Here is a 20,844-nt window from a genome sequence, read left to right as displayed (position 1 = left end):
TCTCCATTCTCCACTCTCCATTCTCCATTCTCCACTCTCCATTCTCCACTCTGCTGATTCTCTGCCCTAGCCAGAATGACCTTTTCTCTCTTTAACCGTATCAAGACTGCTGAAGTCAGACTTTCAGATTGCCTTGCTTGACCTCTCTAATTTTGACCTCTTCTTTCTCTGAACTTGGGAAGCAACCGTAACAATGTAAAGAATCCGAGTGTTGTGATTACACCAACCTAAGTTTGAATCCAGGCTTTGTGTTTTACCATCTCTCTGAACTTGAACAGTTAGTCGGCTTTTCTGAGATTCACATTCCTTGTCTTTTATTTTATTTATTTATTTATTTATTTTTTCAACTTTTTTTTTTTTGGGGGGACAGAGAGAGACAGAGCATGAACGGGGGAGGGGCAGAGAGAGAGGGAGACACAGAATCGGAAACAGGCTCCAGGCTCCGAGCCATCAGCCCAGAGCCTGACGCGGGGCTCGAACTCACGGACCGCGAGATCGTGACCTGGCTGAAGTCGGACGCTTAACCGACTGCGCCACCCAGGCGCCCCACATTCCTTGTCTTTTAGATGCAAATTTGTTGTGAAGTTTAAATCAGAGTTTGTGACACACAGTTTGTCCCTTTTAAGCAGGTTACTTTTTGTACTTAACTAGAGTGTAAGCCTCAGAAGCAGGGGAGATTGGATTTCCTTTAGTATGTTTTCTGTTCTCAAAGGCTTACTTGTTGAATGACTGCTAACATTAGTTACATTTTTGCGATATGGGAAATGAACCAATAAGAGATTTTTAGTATTAAAATTAAGGATAGATGTTCATATTATTTTGATGCACCAGTTCATGACTATGTTCTTTGAATGTTTGTTCTTTTAGCCACAGCCGGATTTGGAATGCATATACTGGCAGAATATCTTCGGTTTCTTCCTTCATTCCTCAGCTTTTTAGTTTCATTGCATTATTCTGCTTTCCCCATAATCTTTTGTGGATTCCTAGAATGATACAGCTAGAAGGCTCATGTAGCTGATAGCTGTTTTGCAGTTATGGATACTGAGCCAGCAGGCTCTACTCTGCTCTAAGAGTAGAGTTCAGGTCTTTTAAATTTCCACCCTGATGCTCTTTTTCATTATACTTTGGTGTTCAGGTTTTCACAAATTCTTTAATTACTAATAAAAAGATAAAAGGAGGAAGTTTAAAAATAATTTTAAAAATGTTATTTAGGGACTTTGCTAATAAGCACTATAGATATAATAAAGAATTAAAAGATCTGTAGTATGAAATATGCTCCCTATTGATTCCTTAGGGAAGATAGATACTTTATTAGTCTTAATTCCGAGACTTAATTTTTGATCATATGAATATCCAGGAAGCCAAGTGATGATTAAGTGATAGTTTGAGAAATACGTTGTAAAAGTAATCATTTAGACTTTTATTTTTAGGGATCAAGGTGGTCGGACATTGTGTGGTGTAATGAGGATTGGCCTGGTTGCAAAAGGCTTGCTGATTAAAGATGATATGGACTTGGAGCTGGTTTTAATGTGCAAAGACAAACCCACAGAGACCCTGTTAAATACAGTCAAAGATAATCTTCCTATTCAGATTCAGGTGAGTACAGTTTAATTGCACCTCTAGGAGAATTTGTAAAAAGGTGAAAACAGTGACCTTGATGAAATCAATGATAAGAAATTGGTAATAGTAAAGGGTAGGGTACAGATGAAAGGAATGCTGCTACTCTGGGTCAGTGACTCATCCATCACATTTAAAACAAACTTCTGCTGGTTAGCACTCAGGATATATTTATCGGATTAAGATGGCCCTTCAATTTTCAGGTGTGCCTTGCTCAGAGGCTTCATGTTTTTCAGACTAGGTCTCTCAGCATTGTAAACCTCTTGGAAGGGGTGGTATAATGCAGAAAAGATCAAAAAGAGCCTAGACAACTAGAGACTTTTGTAGGTGATAACTTTTCAAATTGAAAACTCAGTTAATTTAATAGTCACCCATTCATTCATTCTGTTAATGGAAAAGTCCCTGTTAATTCCTTGTTCCAAACCTTTTTCCAGTTGGATGCTTTTAGAAAATTTTGATGTTGGCATGCCTTTTTGGCGAATGCTGTTGTGAAGTCAGAAGGCTCCTCAGGGCTGAAGACAACAGGTTGGTCTGGGGCTGTGGCCACCCTAGGACTTTCTCTGCCAGTCTGCTCCAAGGCCAGCTGCATCACTGTTTGAGAAACCGTGATCACCTTTCAGTTATAGATGTGTCGTCAGTGGTATAATTAGATTGTAGCTTTTTGATGATTTCATATTGGTAGTCCTTATATTCATGTCACATAAATAGATAACAGCCCACAAGGTCCCCCAAAGTCCTTTGAGTTGAATGCTCTCTTTTCTTTAGTCGGTTTCTTTTGTAAGCAGGCTCTTTTTTTTCCCCCAAGTAATATGAATTCTAAATTTGTTTTTACTTGCTTTGTTACTGGGTAATTTTCTTTCATATTTACCAGTTGATCTTCAAAACCACCTTCCTGACTTTTTTATCTACTGTTCTTGGCACTCAAATTTGTGTTACTTATCGACACATTTACCTATATTAATTTTTGGAGCACTATTGTTTCATTTTGCCTTAGATCTTAAGATTTTCTAGGTTACTGAGCATATATTTGGCTTTTCCATTTTCATTTCTCATGAAGAAATGTTCTTGGTCTTTCAAAGGGTTAAATTTATTATAAAAAATTATTTTGAGTCCGTTTGTTGTCATTTGGGAAGGGAGAGTGGTGAGCAATGTGGAATACAGTAGGGCTTTGAAGAAACAGCTCAATAACGAATTTCTGGCTAATTATACTTTTTATTACTAGCATGTTAATAAAATTCCTCATTTCTGTATTTTATGTTTTAAAATTTAATCTGTATTCCTGCTTTTATTATGGTGAACACTGTTACTCTTGAATCAAATCTAGGGTAAAAATAGTAGTCCCAGGGTGGGACATGGAGGCTTTCAACCATCCCACCTCCACTTCTGCTCCTGCAGTGAGTCCTGTTTCTTGCGAGAGTGGTCCTATTCCTCAGCTGTGCCAGGGTGGAAAAGGGGTTAGGAACCAGGACTATAACAAACCAAAGTTCTTATTCTGAAAATCTATCACATGTCTCCAGTATTGATATGAGAGATTGGGTCAAATTTTAGTCTGCAGTAATAGAGCTTTCTCTGTGCAGATCACAATTGTGTAAACTCTGCATTTTTTCTCTCCTCGGCGAGGGTCTTTATTTTTGGGCACCACAGTTTTAACATGTTTTTGTTGAGCTCTCAAGTAAGTGTTCAAGGGAATGACCCAGGAGAGAGTGCAGTCTCTGTAAACCATTTTAAATTTGAAGAGACCGGGGCTTTTTAGGCTAGAGAAGACAAAAAAGAAAAAAGACAGATACCTTTTGATCTTTGAGGGGCTTCTTAGAGAAGGTAAAAGAGGCCTGAACTCTTAAGACCAGTGGTAGACATCATGAGAGAGGTATTTCACTTTAACATAGCCAATAGTATTATCCAGCCCTTGAAACCAACTGCTTTGTGTGATGGTTAGATCCATTACTATAGGTATTTGGGTAAAGGTATCCAAGTGAAATGGGGACATAATTAATTGTACCCCCATCTCAGATTAAACTGTATACATGTACACATATTTGCCAATATACATACACACAAACACACACATATTATTACTATTACGGTTAATATTTCAGAAAATCATTTTAAGTGTGATTTCTGCCTTTACTCTCTACCTCCCTATTGTTTTCTTGGTGTTTGTTTGGAAAATCAGTTTCTGATATGATAATTATCTTATTTTCTTATGAATTAAAAAATCTTTTTCCTTAGCACTTACCATAGGAAAACTTTCAGTAATCTACCTTAATTAATTAAAGTTGTACCATACCTTTTTCCTATACACTCTTTTCTAGGTCGATTTTAGAACTTCCTTGAACCCAAAACTTATACCGTGGTGATCTGCATGCATAGGTGAAAGTTAGTTTGACTAATTCTCTGCTCCACATCATTATTATTATAGTGGCAATGTGAGCAGTTTTCTGCTTTTTCTCTATAATCTAGTTCTGGTTTTTCCAGTTACTGTGTGGTCTTTCCCTTTCTTGGTTTCCTCTATTCAAAATTAGGATAGTGAATTTTCTATTTGCTATCTTTTTTGATATAAATGTTTAATGGCAGAATGCTATTTTTATGAAAATGGGTTTGAGTTCTTTTAGTGCACACTAATGAGGAGAAACCTAGTAGTGTTTCCGTTCAGCTATTTATGTCAGGTAATAGATATAAATTTCACCACCAAGAAAGACCTTGTATAAATTATTAAACTATATGTTTAATGTATAATGTTAAGTGTAATTTAATATGTGATTCTAAATGTTATTTTGCGGGAGGCCCTTGAATTACATGTATGTAATTATATGTTAGATGAAGCAGTGTGTTTTCCTATGGATGTCAGGTAACGTGTCCCATAATGATAGGTCTCACTGGAGTGATCTCTGAGACCTACCTGTTCTTTGGGAAAAGAAGTTACTTGTTTATACTGATTTTTTCCCTGGTAAGTGCCAATGTAGAGATCCTTTTTCATTCTTTCTTACTTAGTTCTCTTTAAAAATCTATGTAATCTTATATAAAAGTCAATTAATTTTATATTTGTATGTCCTTAGCAAGTAGGAGTTCTTTTGAGATGGTCCTGTCAAAAAGGGATGTGGCTTAGAGAGGATTCTCAGCAATTTATTATTGTACAGTTGTTCTCTGTAAGAATTTCAAGAATAACAGTATACCTGTTATCACATAATGATGCTGTTGGTATTTTACTTTCAAATATTAGAAAGAATGGTTTTAAAGATTGTTTAATAATTGCAAAGATGGTTGACATTGTGATTGCTTTTTGAGGGGTGGAGAAAGAAGATTTGTTGGTAAGTTGGGAGGAGAGAGAAATGTTCTTCCTAAACTAAAGAGCTATTAAAGACTTTACTCCAGCACAGTAATACTGATAGTTAATAACATTTGAAAACTAAGAGTCATTCATTTTTTGAGATCTTAATCTAATTGGGTGTTTTTGAAATCTTGGTGACTTTCAGAAACTCACAGAAGAGAAATATGAAGTGGAACAATGTGTAGATGAGGCTTCTATTATAATTCGGAATACAAAAGAGCCCACGCTAACTTTGAAGGTGATACTTACTTCCCCGCTAATTAGGGACGAATTGGAGAAGAAGGATGGAGGTACACATGTATATATATTTGTTTTGTTCATGTAAGACCTCTCTTGAATGCTATGTTAAGTGTGCTTTATGGACATAGAAGTAACTATCTTCATTTGTTTTATACCTCTCCTAGTATTTTAAAAAGCTTTATTTCTGCATAATCGCCATATTTTGCAAAAATGTATACATTTGAGATATACGTTAATTCAAAAAAAATCTGTTGATTATCATGTTGGTCTTAACTCTGCTTTTGTTTTTATACTACTTTAGTATTTTGTTTCACTTTGTCTACTATTGCATTGTGATTGGTATCAGCCAATCTATTCTATGTGGTTTGGCTATTAGGATTTGTAGTTTGATTTTAAGATTAAATGTCCAGAAAAATATTGCTTTCGAATTTACTCACTTGTTTCAAATGACTCATTTGCACATTGCTTTTGACTTCCAGTAACTATTATAATCCTGTAAGATTTATGCTTTACCTAATTGTCCATGTGTAAATATGTTTTATAATGTAAGAGATATAAATTGGGACATTGTTTTCTAAAAATTAATCTTTAGTACATTTTTTTCTAGGAAGTTTGTCATCCTGTTAGCATTCTATATATGACATATGTGGGAATTATGCCTTAAATTAATTTTCTTCTGAAGTTAAAAAGCATTCTTGTATGGATGGCAGTGTCGTCCTCATAAAAGTAGAGTGAGAAGTCTATTCAGTTTTGAGAAGGAATAATGGGCTTCTTTTTCTGATGTTTTTATCCTGTCAAGTTAGCTTGTTTCTGCCTCTGAGTCCTATCCCTAGGAACACTTGCCATGTGATATTTGTCCTATGTCAGACCTTTGACCAACTGGCCCCTCTCTGTCATGACAGTTTAGAGGCAGTGTGGCCTTTCTGGGCCAGTGGGGACTCGCTGTTGCTGTTTCTTCATCACTAGACATTCAGCAGGTCCCCTCCCTGAAATACCAGTGCAGTAAGAAATATTGGTCAGTTTCCTTATTTATGTCAAGTTGATGGTAATAAAGGTGTAGTAAAAGACACATTAGTGATGTTAGAATTTAGAGTTTAGGCAGACATGACTCATAGGATCTCTTAAAGTAAAAGTGATAGACTCTTTTTTAAAAAAGTTTTTTGGGGTAACTAAAATCAGCTGTACCATACCCCACAAATATAAACTAGACACATAATGAGTCATATTTCGAAATTAAAGTGCATCCAATCTGTAATTGGGTTTATGCCAGTTCTTTCTTTCTTTCTTTCTTTCTTTCTTTTTTTTTTTTTTTGCTGTATATAGTATCTGTAATACCTCTGAAGAACCAATCTTAAGCAGCTTAATTTCTTTAACAGCTTTACAGTTCACCATTAACTGTAGAACTATAAAATGATTTCTGAAGTGTCAAGATAATTCTGTTATTTCTGGTAAGCTGTGTTCTACTTGACCCTCTAGTGTAAAGCCAACCACTTCTAAGAATAGTTATAATTATAGGTATTATTAACAATAGAGATAGTATAGAGAGGTGAGAAAAAGACTGAAATCGCCAAAGACTAGATTAATTATACATCTGCTTGTAGCTGTAGGTATCTCTTTTGTTAGTTCGTTGAAAATGTTAAGAGAACATAAGGCTTTCTTTTTTTCCTCATGGTTTTGTGTACTTAAGTGAGATTATGTCATAGTTTTCTGTGATACCCTTAAGCTTAGTCTGTTACCTTTATAACTTTAATTTCTGTACACAGAGAAGCTGGAAACAAATTCTTAGTGTACACAACCCTTACTAGAAGACTAGTTATTGTAGAATGGAGTTTGTAGTAAAGTGGGAGAGTCATAGTCTCTGTTCAGGGTGTTCGGGTTACTAAGGGATCCCAAGACCCTTATGAGCTGAATCTCATCAGTTGATGTTAACGTTATTGTGTGGGATCAGATAAGGTGAAAGAATCTGCCTGGATGTAATGTGTAAAACACATTACTTCCTCTCGTTTTGAATGGAAGAAAGATTTGCTTTGCAAATATTGTCCTTAACCTCCCCGCTATGTTGACTCACTGTTATCTCTTATAATTTGCACATTTTGTCTAACCTGGGCTTTTTCAAGATTCATTTTGATCTGCGCTGCAGTTTCGGGTATTCCTGAGCAACTTTGAGGGTCCAGCATGAACTGAGCATTTGAGACCTGGGCTGTACGATTCTATAGGACTTGTTTCCTCACACCAGACAACTCCTCCTGCCTTGATGCAGTTCTTTTCAGCTGCATGGGGTAAAGGTACAGGATTCATTTGGGTTCCAGAAATTTCTAAGACTGAGAGATACACCCCTTTTCAAAATGTCCACTCAGTTTTTTTCTCAAAGTTTAAAACAATATGTGATGTAACTTTATTTGAGGAGACATTTTCCTATAGAATCTCAACATCTCCCCTCCCCACAAAACAAACCAACTATTCACAATACATATACACTCACATCATTCTCTTCCCTCTCTTCACTTGCTACATATTTGGGTAAAATCTTAAAGGAAAAAAGCATGGTTGCAAGCAGGGAGAAGCAGAGGACTGGGGCAGGTGAAAACATCACACCTAGCTCCTCAGGGTTGTCTCTGCAGAAGTGGGTCTAACTATTCACTCAGATCACTGTTTACGTTTTCAGTGGCCAGACTGCGGAGTGAATCTTTTTGGTATTGTTTACTGTTTCACAGGTAAGATTCCTCCTGTGCTGTCAGTCTTCTTGCCATACTCTGACCCTTTACTTGAAGGCCCTGTAGAATAACCATTCCCCATTACCATGTTCTTCCTGCTAAAGAAGGCATTGGAGAAAAAGCACAGACCTTTGTGCCTGGCAGTCAGGTGTTCAATTCTTAACTCCATTAGGTGCTTTTTTTTTTTTTTAATTAAGTGTAAGGGCGCCTGGGTGGCTCAAGTCGGTTGGGTGTCAGACTTTGGCTCAGGTCATGATGTCATGGGTTGTGGGTTCAAGCCCCATGATGGGCTCTGTACTGACAGCTCGGAGGCTGGAGCCTGCTTCAGATTCTGTGCCTCTTTCTCTCTGTGCCCCTCCCCCACTCATGCTCTGTCTCTCAAAAATAAATAAACATGAAAAAAATTAAGAAAATATATTTTTATTAAGTTTACTTATTTATTTTGAGAGAGAGAGAGAAAGCACACGTGCAATTGGGGAGAAGCAGACAGAGAATCCCAAGCAGGCTCTGTGTGCTGTCAGTGCAAAGCCTGACATAGGGCTTGAACCCACAAACTGTGAGATCATGCCCTGAGCCAAAATCAAGAGTCAGACACTTAACAGACTGAGCCACCCAGGCGCCCGTTAACTCCATTAGGTATTCTTGCTGTGTGATCTCGGACAGGTTTCTTCATTTTAAATTGCGGCTAATGAATACTTGAGAAAGTAGTTTGAGGTCAAATGAGAGAATTTATGTAATGTGAGCTATACAATACCCAGCACAAAGTATTTGCTCAATAAATAGTGGTAGTTACACTTAGCTTCCTAAAAAGATTCCCAGTGCAAACTCACTCACTCAAACTGCCTCGAGTTCACAGTGAGAATGGCATGTAGTTGATAGCTCTGAGGAACTGAACCCAAACACAGGTAAACTCTTAACCATCCACTGAAGTGTAGTATTAGAATCGGTATTCTGTATTTGCTGCAGTGCTAATCAGTGCTAATCATGAGCTGATTTGTTATAAAGGTTATGACTCGTCAAGGGTAGGTATGTTTTTCCTTACCCGTGTCCTTTATCCCTAGTGCCTGCAGTGGTACCTAATACATAGTAGGTGGCCACCCAAATCTGTTAAATGAATTTTTATAGTGAGCACATTGCCGGATTAAATAGGACTGTCTGGTGTGTAAGAAGCATTAACAATGGGCATCTTGATATTCAAGCAGTATATATTGAAGATTTAGCTGTGTTAAAGTATTTTATAACTTCCTGCGTTAGAAGCCTTTCTCATATATAATTTAACCTTCACAGCAGCCCTATGAGGTACATAATTGCCCTGTTTGATAAATGAAGAACGTCTCCCATTTCTCCCAGCTCCTCCCACTTGGAGTCCAGTGTACCCTCTGCTCACATTACTCTTCAGAATGAGTGTAGGAGCCTCTTAGCTGATTTAGTTATGCTCAGCCTTATACAGCCTCAGCTTCTTTTAGTGCTTGTGATTTTAAGAAGTATATTTGCTGTGAGGGTAGTCAATCAGCTATTTATTATATTTACAATGCAGTGTGAAACCAGGTGGATAGGGAGCCTACAGCGACTCTTGTGGCTAAGGCTAAGGTGAACCGCTGTCCTCAATATTTAGGGGTTCACAGAGAAGTTGCCCAAGAGTCCCTTTCACATAACTTCTGACACATCTCACTAGCATGAGCCCTGCTAAGTGGAAAGCAGTAGATTCTCACAGTCCAGAGATCACAACTGGGATTATAATGATGCAGTAGGCTTTATTTTCCTGCCTTCCACAGCTGCTAGACCCCACACTATCCAGGGCAGATCTTTAGCCATTATCTTTCTAGTGGCCGGCTGCCTACTGAGGCATTGAAGAAAAGTTACCGAGTGATACTTCTGCCATAAATTAGGAGAACAGTGCTCTCTCTGTTCTACCTTAGTGCCTCATTTGACTGTCTGCATTATTGTGGCCAGATGTTTTGCATGGACAATGGTTTGGTGCCTAATATCTGCTCTCACAAAGCCTCAAGAATTGAGAGAGGGGGCTGCCAGGATATCTTCAGGCTAACTAGAAAATTCTGTCGGCGTGAACTCAGTAGCCCAGCTACATCCAGATTGTCAAGGAGGCCTTTATGATAATCCAGCACAATTATTTTACCTTAGAAGAGCCCAGGTTCCACACCTGTAACTTTCATTTAACACAGTCCTGTTCTGGCTTTTCCCCACCCCACCCCAAAACAGGCTAGTGTTTTGTTAAGAGACAGAGGGTTTGCTTGCATGGAAAGGGATTGAGAGAAACTGACCAACATTTCCTGCAGTGTGGTGTGTTTCTGGTCACTGATCTAACCTCTAACCAAATAAGCAAAGTTAGGCATAGTAGACTTGTCTTCCAGTGCTTCCATTGTTCAGAATGTTTTATGTACCTTCATGCCCTCTGCCAGTTTGCTGGAAAAGCTGTTTGCCTTTGCTTTCGGCATTTTTGTCACTCGCCAAGCCCATCCCATCTGCTGTTTCTCATCTGTTCTACTGGTCACTGTAGGAAAATGAAATGGCTCACCATACCATTGTTTGTAATTTAAAGACTCCAAATGTCTTTTTATCAGAAAAGTTTTTCTTCACAAAATTGAAACACCAGTGTTAAAGTTCATACAGAAATGTTAAGCTTCAGGTTCTGCTACGAGAAGTAGCATTGTTTTTCCCGCAGCAAGTCTGTGATAGTTATTTTTCTTAATGAATAAAAAAATATAAAACTATATTATCTTTCTAGAAAGCAAATAGGCAAGCGGGGCTTATAAGTAGCACTACAGTGCCATATGAATTTATACTGTTTTAAAATAAGCTTTGAAGAAGACAAAATGAGATGAGTTATTACATCTCCTCTCCTGTTTCCTACCTCATGAATATTGAAACATTCTGGATCTTTGGACTTTTTGACTATGAGAGCATGAAGAAACATGGTCATTCTGGTGGTGATGTGAAGGGAGTCCAGTGCAAGCCTTCTGTTCACTGCCTGTGCCTTTCATCTCTTTTTAGCAGAATCTACTGCCTCCAAATGTTGACTGTCTGTAGCAAGATGATGTCTGTTATTTTTTTATAAGAGTTTGTGATTATAATCTGACCTTGGGGATGAATTTATCTAAATATTTTTGCCATTGTTCCCCTTTTAAAATATATGTGTTGCAGTGAGCATAAGATGTTACTTATAAGCTGCAACCACTGGATGAAAGTTCCAGAAAGGTCAAAAAGAGCTTTTGTTTGCCTTGTGTTTTCCTATGCAAACTTCCTCTGACTCACTCCTGTCTTACATTGCCCGCTGCAGCCCTCCCTACCCCCCCCCACCCCGCCCCGCACCTTCCAAACACTCCTACAAAGATGATTGAATAAAACTTAGCTTGCATCACTTTTAATTTGAAGATTGAAGTCTTAAAAAAATAAAAGTACTGTTCATGCCTTTTCTTGAGATTACATGATTTAGCAGTCAGTCAACCTTTGTCATGTCTAACTTTTAAGAGAGTCTAATCATTCATTTACAGTAGTTTGTTTTATCTGGTACATGAGCTTTACACAGATGCTTGTATTGACTACAGTTAAGCATTTTGACTTAAAAACATTAAAATGAGTTCATTGTATGTTTCATGTTATTAAAAAGAATTAAGCAAATCAGGAACTAGATCATTGGTGAAGTGAACACCCATAGTATATGGCTGCATATTCATAATATATCTGTGTTTATAAATTACATTAATAGGTTTTTTTGTTTTGTTTTGTTTTGTTTTGTTTTTTTTTGAGGCTTCCCATTCTGTGAGTAAAATGGGGCAATGAATGAGAGCCTGTGTTGTGGCTTTGTTGGCAGAGGTTAATGTGAAACAATGCAAATATCTGCTGTAGAGCTCACCTGGTCAGAAAATAAGTGTGTAGCACTTTAGCCTTTCGAGTGTTGCAGCTGATAGAGCCACAGTTCATTCTTTCATAGATTTGTTTTCTGTTGGGCATCATGCTTTTGGTTTTAGTTAATGGCAGTCTGTCAGAATATATAGTACAGTGCCTTAATAGAATCTTATAATAACTAAGGAATCCAAAAAGTATCAGTGATCTTGTGTTGCATTTAAAAATATTTATAATGTATCATTTGGCCTATACAAACATACTGCCTCTGTGACTGTTATGATTATTCTAGGAAAAAGCACTGGGTGGACTCTCCTACATCTGCGAGAGTTGTCTTACAAGAGAACGGTGCATCTGATTGCATTGGATTAGACAAAGAATGATTCCTCAGGAAATATTTGTATGTTGTAGGCATTATAAATATTGCAGCAAATATCGTTTAAAAACTCACTTCCTAGTGGCTTAGAGGAAATATATATTTAATGATCCAAATTTGGATTTAGAATTGTGACATCCTCTCAGATATGGATATTTATCATTAATCACATGTTTGAATTCTTACTTCTGCTCTGGGCCATCTAATCCAACTTTAAAATGTTAAGGCAAGTCAGATAACTGTAATTAGATACAATTCTTTGCTGCCCTTAAAAAAAGGGTATATAAAACCTGAAATATTCCAGTGTATTCCATTATTATAGTTTTAATAATTTTGTTTTAGAAAAGAAAGTAATGAGAGAAGTTAAGGTGATGCTTGAAGAGTTCTTATCAGTGGAGCAGAGTTTCTGTGAAGGGTTTTCGTGTTGGATGAGTTTATTTAGTTGTTAAAAAAAATTATACTCAGTGTATTCTTGGTAAATTTCAAATTGATTACATGAGAGAGTCCCAGTTTTCCTCAAGAACTCATCAGCAATTCTTCTGTAAAGGAAAGTTGTTATTGCTCCTGGTCCCAGATTTGTGCTCTTTGCACCCCACCAAAGGCAAAAGTGCTATGTACCTATTTTGTGTCCCTGTAATGTTATACATACGCTTAATAAGATCCCAGATTGTATGTAGCAGTGGTCATGTATTTGTTTACTGGATGAATGCTCTTGTGCTCCTGTTGTACTTGTGCACAGAATGGCTCTGATGACTGTTTACTTATGTAATCATCGTGCACGTAATTTAAGAAGAAAGCAACAAAACCAAATCGTGAAATCTTCTGGGAGTCTTATTAGTTCATTCAGATGCTGCTCTTCTTTTTATTTTTATTTTTTGGTAATTTGACAGGAACCCCTTGGTCAAATTGTATCTGTCTCTCTTTATCCCGTTTTCCTATTAGAAAAGGTTGCGATGAAAGATCCTCCGGACTTACTGGACAGGCAGAAATGCCTGGACGCCTTGGCGTCTCTTCGACATGCCAAATGGTTTCAGGTTGGCTCTTTGTTATTATCTTATTGTTATTGTAGCCTTGTGCAGGTTTCATTTGGAACACCTGCCACTTAATGGTTTCTGTGCACATAATGTATAAAATGGGGGCGCTTTCTACCTCATAGGGTTATTTTAGGAGTAAATGAGTTAATTTAGGTAAAATGCAGAGTACAACTTCTATTACAGTTAATGATGTTTAATTATCACATAATCTTTTTTGGCTTAGTACTCTGAATTTCAGATGATGGCTTATAAAATACAAACAGGGATGAGAAAAGCTGAAAGTTAAGATAGATGGTTGCCCAGAATGGGATTACCAGGAGGCTATAAAAGCTATTTTAATAATATGCTTCCTCTTCTTTAAAAGCTGCCTTTCTACACTACAATTTTACTACTTTTAATAACTTGATTTTTTGGTTTGCTTGACAACTGATGAATGACTGGATAATTAGTATTCACTTTAAAAAACCTATCCATGTCCCATGTGCTTAAAATAAAGATTGGATTTCAACAGGGATATTGGAATCATTTTGTTTGTTTTAGGCAAGGGCAAACGGATTAAAATCATGTGTAATTGTCCTCCGCATTCTGCGTGATTTGTGCAACAGAGTTCCCACATGGGCACCATTAAAAGGATGGGTAAGTACTTATGGTTAAAACCAAATTCTGTAGCTATAGTCAGATGAAATCCTGTAGAAGTTACACGTTACTGTAAAATGGCTGCAGTCTGAGTTAGATGCGCCTTACCTGTTTTTGTTCTAGAAAAAAATTGTACATCTTTTCAGATACTTTTTTACACATATAGCCTGTCTCCTCCTACCTCATCATATTCATGTTACAGAGCCTGAGATATTTTTTCTGACAAGAACGTTCTATGCCTGTTAGAAGAGACTTCTTGCACTTTACTCTGTACTGATGGTTGATTACTGTTCACCTAGTGCCCCTGAAAGCCTCCTTGACTGACACATTTCTCTTTCAGGGCTACTTCCATTTAAAATAAAAATTACCTGATATGTCTTGTATATGGCTCCCTTATCCTCTTTCTCTTTGAGTATAGACATTTAAAAATATGGTTGTTTTAGTAAGTAAAGTCAGGCAAACAGTACAGTTATTACAACTATAGGCATGGTTTATAATGTATCGTGCAAAAACTTATTTCATTTAGAAATTATTATGCTTGACCTAATCAATACCACAGTGAAGAACATTATAAAACAAATAAAGCTCTAATGGATCATTTTAGATTAATCAAGCAATTATTACTCTGACATAGCACATGCGTTTTTAGTTTATTAACTGTGGAGATTTGGTCCTTTGTTTATTCTAATTGTAGTACTTGGGGTAGGCTGTGTGAAGTCTTATTGTGGTTTGATGGCTTCCTAGGTTAAGTAGGAGATAAGTGGGCTGGGTTTAAACATTGATTAGTTATTAGCTATTACTAACTGATACATAAAGCTTGTTAAATCAACTAGATGACCACAGTTTCTTAAGTGATCCTTTCAGGGTAGCCCAAAATGAAGTTTTTGTAACAAAATGTCTTCTGTGTTATCTCAAAAATGATTAATTTAAAAACTCTGGTGGGGTAAAAGTTGATAAATCAAGCAGGAAGAGTTAATTGGGCCCTAAATATTAAGTTGACTTTCACTTTTTTGGCCTCCATTGTAGATAGAAATGTCAGCTCACATTTAACTGGAATCCTTTTAACACTTGGTGCATGTACTAATTTGTAATTTAATATCTTCTAGCCACTAGAGCTTATATGTGAAAAGTCTATAGGTACTTGTAATAGACCTTTGGGCGCTGGGGAGGCCTTGAGACGAGTAATGGAGTGTTTGGCATCTGGAATACTACTTCCTGGTAAGGGTTTCAAACTCTGGAGGCAGAAGAATCAGAAAAATTTCATTTTAGTTTATTTTTCTAAATATGTGCTATATTTGTCCTCTGCACAGGAAAATGATGCGTAGGTGTTATTTTGCTTGGAATGTTAGCAACTAGAATGTTTGAATGTTGGGAACATGATATAAAACTCTCTTTCAATAACTGTAATTTTTGTTTTATATGTACTAACATAAAAGGTACTAATAAGATATTGTGTCTGCTATGAATTTGCTTTACCTAGAGTGCTGAATTTCAAATGTAGATGTTTGGTTAAAATGTATGAAGTTCGTTCTGTTTGCAGTCAGGTTTTTAATTTGGAAAAATTAAATTTGGTCTTATTTTATGTATGTAATCCCTTTAAAGATCTGGGATGGTTCATCATGCTGTTTCTAAATTCTCAGAGTAAGACCCAATTTTGTCGTTAGATGCAAGTGACTTCCAGTAAAATAAGGACATTTGAGTGTTAACATATTGAAAATGAGAGTGTCCTTTTTATTCCATTTAATTGAGCAGATTTTTAACCTAGTTCCTCAGCTATTTTTTTTCTTTCCATTCTTTTCTCTCTTTTGTGTTAGTTCATGGAATTCTAAACTCAGTTCTAAATGGTTCTTGTGTCTTTCTTTTGCCCTTGCCAAAGGTGGTCCTGGTCTTCATGATCCTTGTGAGCGAGACCCAACAGATGCTTTGAGCTATATGACCATCCAGCAAAAGGAAGATATTACCCACAGTGCACAGGTAGAAGATGGGGCATGTCACAGTGATCTATTAAAGAGATATCATAACTTTATTTTCTGAAGTGTTCTATTTAAACACTTATTTCTTGTCTGTTACTAGGGTCTTTTGCCATCATAAGGATAGCATTTAATGAATGTCTTTAAATGTCATAAGGGCTTTATGAATGGCCATTAAAATGTGAATAAACATAATCTTTTGTTCTTTAGCATGCACTCAGACTATCAGCCTTTGGCCAGATTTATAAAGTGCTGGAGATGGACCCCCTTCCATCTAGTAAACCTTTTCAGAAATATTCCTGGTCAGTTACTGATAAAGAAGGTGAGTGTTTTACTGGGGTTGGACGTGGGCAGTGGTGATGTTCATGGGATGCATCGCTTGTTAGATCTAAGGGAGTGTTATTGTTAATGCAAGTCATGTATTGCTTTTCTTCCTGACTTTCTTTTCTTTTGTCCCATCAGTGACTTAGCTTGCTATCATTTATTCTTACTAGTGACAAACTCACTTAGCTATGTCGACCAAATTCCAAGCCACTTTACTGCATAGATTTAGGGACCACACTTTGAGAACCCCTGGTCGAAGAAGAAAAGCCGTAAGCTAGGAGGCAATTGTTACCACTGTCACTGACCAGTTCGATCTTTGTCATGCTTGGAAGTGTTGTGTAACTAAGAAAGAGAAAGATATAGAGGAGGAGAAAAAAGTATACTGAAAAATTCAGTACACTATTCCGTTTGACCTAATGTGTCTGAACTCAGAGTTTTGAACCTAATATGGCCTGGGTTCCAGCTAAAACCTCCACTAATTTACTAGCTTTCAGCCTTGAGCAATGGGTTCATCTCTCTCTCTCTGTAGTGTTATTACCTCCACTTTATTGTCTGATGTCAGATTAAAATGCCCAACTCAGTGCCTGGATTATATAGCAGATACTCAAATGTGAATCACTTGTCACCTCATGGTGCCCCAATAGATGTTCCCTCCCCATCCCCCATCTCCTATTATACTAGAAAGTAGGATGTTGGCCACTAGTTGTTCTTCACTTGGGACCCAGCCCATCTCCCACAATGGATATTACTCTAATAATTTTTATAGGACAAAAGTAGTGTAATGGCCCAGTCTGTTTATTTAGACAGCAGAATTCCAGGGGTTAAACGACTTTTCAGGGAGTCCACAAAACCAAAACTGTTTCATAATAGCACCAAGGCTTTTTTTCTTTTTTTCTTTTTTTCTTTTTTTCTTTTTTTTTTGGTCTTTTCCATTCTTTGTCCCATAGTGTGCAGTTTTGCAGAGACTGCATGTGACATGTGATGGCATCATCTCTCTGATGTTTAATGGGATGTTTTTTGTATACTCTTGTATTAAAGTTGTTTTAATTTCTAATATGCTAAATATTGATAGGTATAACCCACAAAACAAAGCTCTTAGAGTGCCCAGTAATTTTTTTTTAGATAAGGGGATCCTGAGACTAAAACTTTGAGAATCACTGCCTTATGCTGTAAACCCCTCAGAGGTAAGGAGTTCTCCAGGTCCTACTGTATAACTTAAAAACCAGTGCTCGAGGGTCACCTGGGTGGCTCAGTCAGTTAAGCATCTGACTCTTGATTGATTTCAGCTCAGGTCATGATCTCATGGTTTAGGAGATCAAGCCCTGTGACCTAACGGTGTGGAGCCTGCTTGGGACTCTCTCTCTTGCCTCTCTGTCTCTGCCCCCTTCCCCCTTCATGTGTGCGCGCTCTCTCTCTCTCTCTCTCTCTCTCTCTCAAAATAAATAAACATTAAGAAAAAACAAAACAAAACAACCAGTGCTCAGTATTTGTGCAATGAAAGACACCTTCCAGTGGGTGCTCACACAGCAGCAAAGAGTTTTTGAAAAGGATTCACATAGCCATGTGACATTAAGCACTGTCTGTGGATTGAATAGAATTTTCAAATATCTTTAGAGATTTTTGTGATTAGTATGGAAAATTTTGTTTGAATTACTGAATTCATAGCAGCTCTTTTGGTTTTGTATTTTTGTCTTTCACTAGGTAGTAAAAGTGTATCTACTGTTATGTGACTTTGTTGGGTTTTTTTTCTTTTTTAACTTTAAAGGTCTTTCTCATTAGTTTGGCAACTATTGGTCTGTCAATTTATAGCTTAAAATAGAACCAGACTGTCAAGTGTTTCCACTCAAGCACTATCAGTTACTAGCTGCATGAGCCTGGCAAGTCACTTACCTGTCTGTGCCTTAGCTATAGGAGGAAGGGACCGTGGCCATTGCCTCCAGACCCTTATGGTCTTCTTCCTCATATCTTCATGTTTTTAGCACCTAGCTTCCTGGCATTGGCATTCACACTTTATTCTTGTAATTCTTGGTGATTTCACGATGCACTGACGATTTTTTCCAAAATTCTGACTTCTTAATTCCTTGATTTCCTCTCCCACAAATGTTTTGTCTTCTACCCTACCTGAGTTATCCATTCTGTGGACATACCCTAGACCTGTCTTCAATAACTGTACCCTCTCCATAATCTTATTTTCAAGAATCCTACTTTCTGACTGCCTCTTATCATCGCTCTGGTACCCTTGCTCCAGTTATTGAGCCTCAGCATTGATTCTGTTGCCTTCTCAGAGTCCTTCACCTTCCTGATGTTCTCTTCTGTCCCTTCTCTGCTTAGATTCAGTGGCCCATCATTATGATCACTCCCTAGCACATGCCTTCACTTCCTTGATCCTTTCTTCTTGGCACAGTTCTAACTGGGGAAATCCAACTCTGCCGGAACCAGGCTGTTGAACATCATTGGGGGAAAAATACAGTCACCTTGACTTTTTTCCTTTTAGGTCTATTGCAAATAGACCATTTGTGTATCTGGCAATCCTCCTGTAAGTTCTAGAGTTCTCCAGTTGTCCTAGATGACAGTTTTACACCTTTTCTCATTTCATACTTCCTCTTCCAACACCTCGCTCTCATCTGATGACTTTGTTTGTTCAAAGGACTCATGTACTTTGGATAAACTCCCTTGACTGTGGACAGACTGTCCAGACTCTTAAGACCAATCTTTCTGCTTGTCTACTTTATCCGATCCCCTTTGCCTACAAGTGGACGTTATTCCAATAATTCTCTCTTTTCTTACTAGCATCAACTCTTCCCATTCTACTGGATCATTTTTATCAGTGTAAAAATTTGCTGTAATATCTCCCATTTGAAAGATGAAACCAAACTCCCTGATTCTGCAGCCCCTCCAACAGAGTCTTGTTTTCTGTTCCCCTTTATAGGTACTTTTTAAAGGGTGGCCTATTCTTTTCCCCTTTTCTTCACTTTTAAAAGTTTTTTTTTTTTTTTTTTTTTTTTTTTTAATGTTTGTTTATTTTTGAGAGAGACAGAGACAGAGTGTGAGCGGGAGGGGCAGAGAGAGAGGGAGACACGGAATCAGAGGCAGGCTCCAGGCTCCGAGCTGTCAGCACAGAGCCCGATGTGGGGCTCGAACTCATGGACCGTGAGATCATGACCTGGGCTGAAGTCAGGTGCCCAACTGACTGAGCCACCCAAGCGCCCCATCTCCTTTTCTTCACTTTTAAAAAACTTATTCTAATCAGGCTCTTTTCCTTCACCGCTCTACCAAAGTCTCTGTTGTTACCTTCATGTTACTATACTCAGCAGTTAGTTTTCAGTCCTCATCTTAGCTGAATTTTTAGCCACAGTTGACACAGATGAGCACTGTTTTTTCTCCCAAATTAATTTTGCTAGGATATTTCATGTATACATAAAGGTATAAAACATATGCCACTTAAAAAATGATTAAAAAAATTATATACAGTCACCACCCTGGTCGAGAAACAATATTGTTAGCTTCTCAGAAAACACCTATTTATCTCTCCACATCACCTCCTTGCCCCATGAACTAACCATTCCTGACTTTTCGATAGTCATTTCCTTGATTTTCTGTATAGCTTTCCCACCTGTATATGCTTTCATAAACAATTTGACATTGCCTATAACTTCATAGAAAGGGAAACAAACTGAATTCTGTGATTGACTTCTTTCTGTCCAGCATTGTTTGGGATAAGTTCATGTTGCTGCATATAGCTATGTTTGCTGATTCTAATAGCTACATAGTTTCCATTATGAATGTACTACAATTTACCCATCTACTTTTGCAGGACATTTGAGGTCTTTTCATTTGTTGGCATCCACCTGCAATGTTGCTGTGAGCATTTTTGTACATGCCTCCTGGGGTGTATATCCAGGAGTTACTGTAGGCTAGGATATGATCTAGTAAATGGTTATATATATCCGTTTACACTTTGACCAGCAGTGTATGAAAAGTTCCTGGTGCCCTATATCCTCAACAGCATTTGTCATTGTCACATACTTTTTCTGACATGAAATACTACTTCTCATTTGATTTGTAGATCATTACTTCCTCTTGGTTCTTCTAGCCACACTGCCCTCTCCTCAGTTATGTTTGTTTTTCCCCACCTTCCTGGTTTCTGAATATTTAAGTGTCCCAGCGTACAGTCCTCAGACTATTTCGTCTCTTCATTTATACCCCCTCTTTAGGCAACCTCATCTAGTCCCTTGTCATGAAATATATATATCTCTACTACCAGCCCTGACCACAGACCCAGATATCCGAAGTCCTCTTTGGTGTCTCCATGGGGAAGTCTAAGAGACACCTCAAACTTAAGATGTCTAAAACTCAAAATTCCTGTCCTTAACCCTGCTTCTAATCTCCTCTTGACATAGTTATCCCCATCCCAGTCGTTGGGAACTCTGTCCCTCTATGTACTCAAATCAGACACCTTCACCCTTGAGTCCTCTTTTTCTTTGACTCTGATCCAGACCATCAGCAAATCCTGTCTGTTTTACTCTCAAAGTATGTCCAGAATTGAGCTATTTCTTTAACTCCTTCACTGCTGTGTTCCTGACCTAACCTGTCATCATCTCTCACCCTGATTATTGCAGTTGTCTCTCCTATCTGGTCTTCCTATTTCTGCCCTTGTCCCCAGTGTCTGTTTTCGACAAAGCTGCGGTTCGTTCTTTCTTTCTTTCTTTCTTTCTTTCTTTCTTTCTTTCTTTCTTTCTTT

The 20,844-nt window shown here is 37.6% G+C and overlaps 1 protein-coding gene across 6 annotated transcripts in view; it reads left to right on the top strand.

Moving 5' to 3' along the window:
- The window catches only part of STRBP (spermatid perinuclear RNA binding protein), a 64,642-nt gene that overhangs the window by 8,580 nt on the left and 35,218 nt on the right, over positions 1-20,844 (top strand). For 5 of the 6 annotated variants that reach the window (XR_007457322.1, XM_049628562.1, XM_049628581.1 and 2 more), the window contains exons 3-9: positions 1,431-1,596; positions 5,091-5,235; positions 13,082-13,173; positions 13,714-13,809; positions 14,916-15,027; positions 15,686-15,783; positions 15,990-16,101. Coding sequence is in view for 5 of the 6 variants with exons in the window: in XM_049628562.1 (XP_049484519.1) it covers positions 1,431-1,596; positions 5,091-5,235; positions 13,082-13,173; positions 13,714-13,809; positions 14,916-15,027; positions 15,686-15,783; positions 15,990-16,101 (821 nt within the window). In the remaining variant the exon portion in view is untranslated. The remainder of the gene's footprint in view (positions 1-1,430; positions 1,597-5,090; positions 5,236-13,081; positions 13,174-13,713; positions 13,810-14,915; positions 15,028-15,685; positions 15,784-15,989; positions 16,102-20,844) is intronic. The other variant, XM_049628574.1, reaches the window with a different exon arrangement.

Source organism: Panthera uncia, chromosome D4 (genome assembly GCF_023721935.1).
Source record: "Panthera uncia isolate 11264 chromosome D4, Puncia_PCG_1.0, whole genome shotgun sequence".
Lineage (NCBI taxonomy): Eukaryota > Metazoa > Chordata > Mammalia > Carnivora > Felidae > Panthera > Panthera uncia.
The sequence above is the reverse complement of the archived record's forward strand: the minus strand, read 5'-3'. Positions and strand labels throughout refer to the sequence as shown.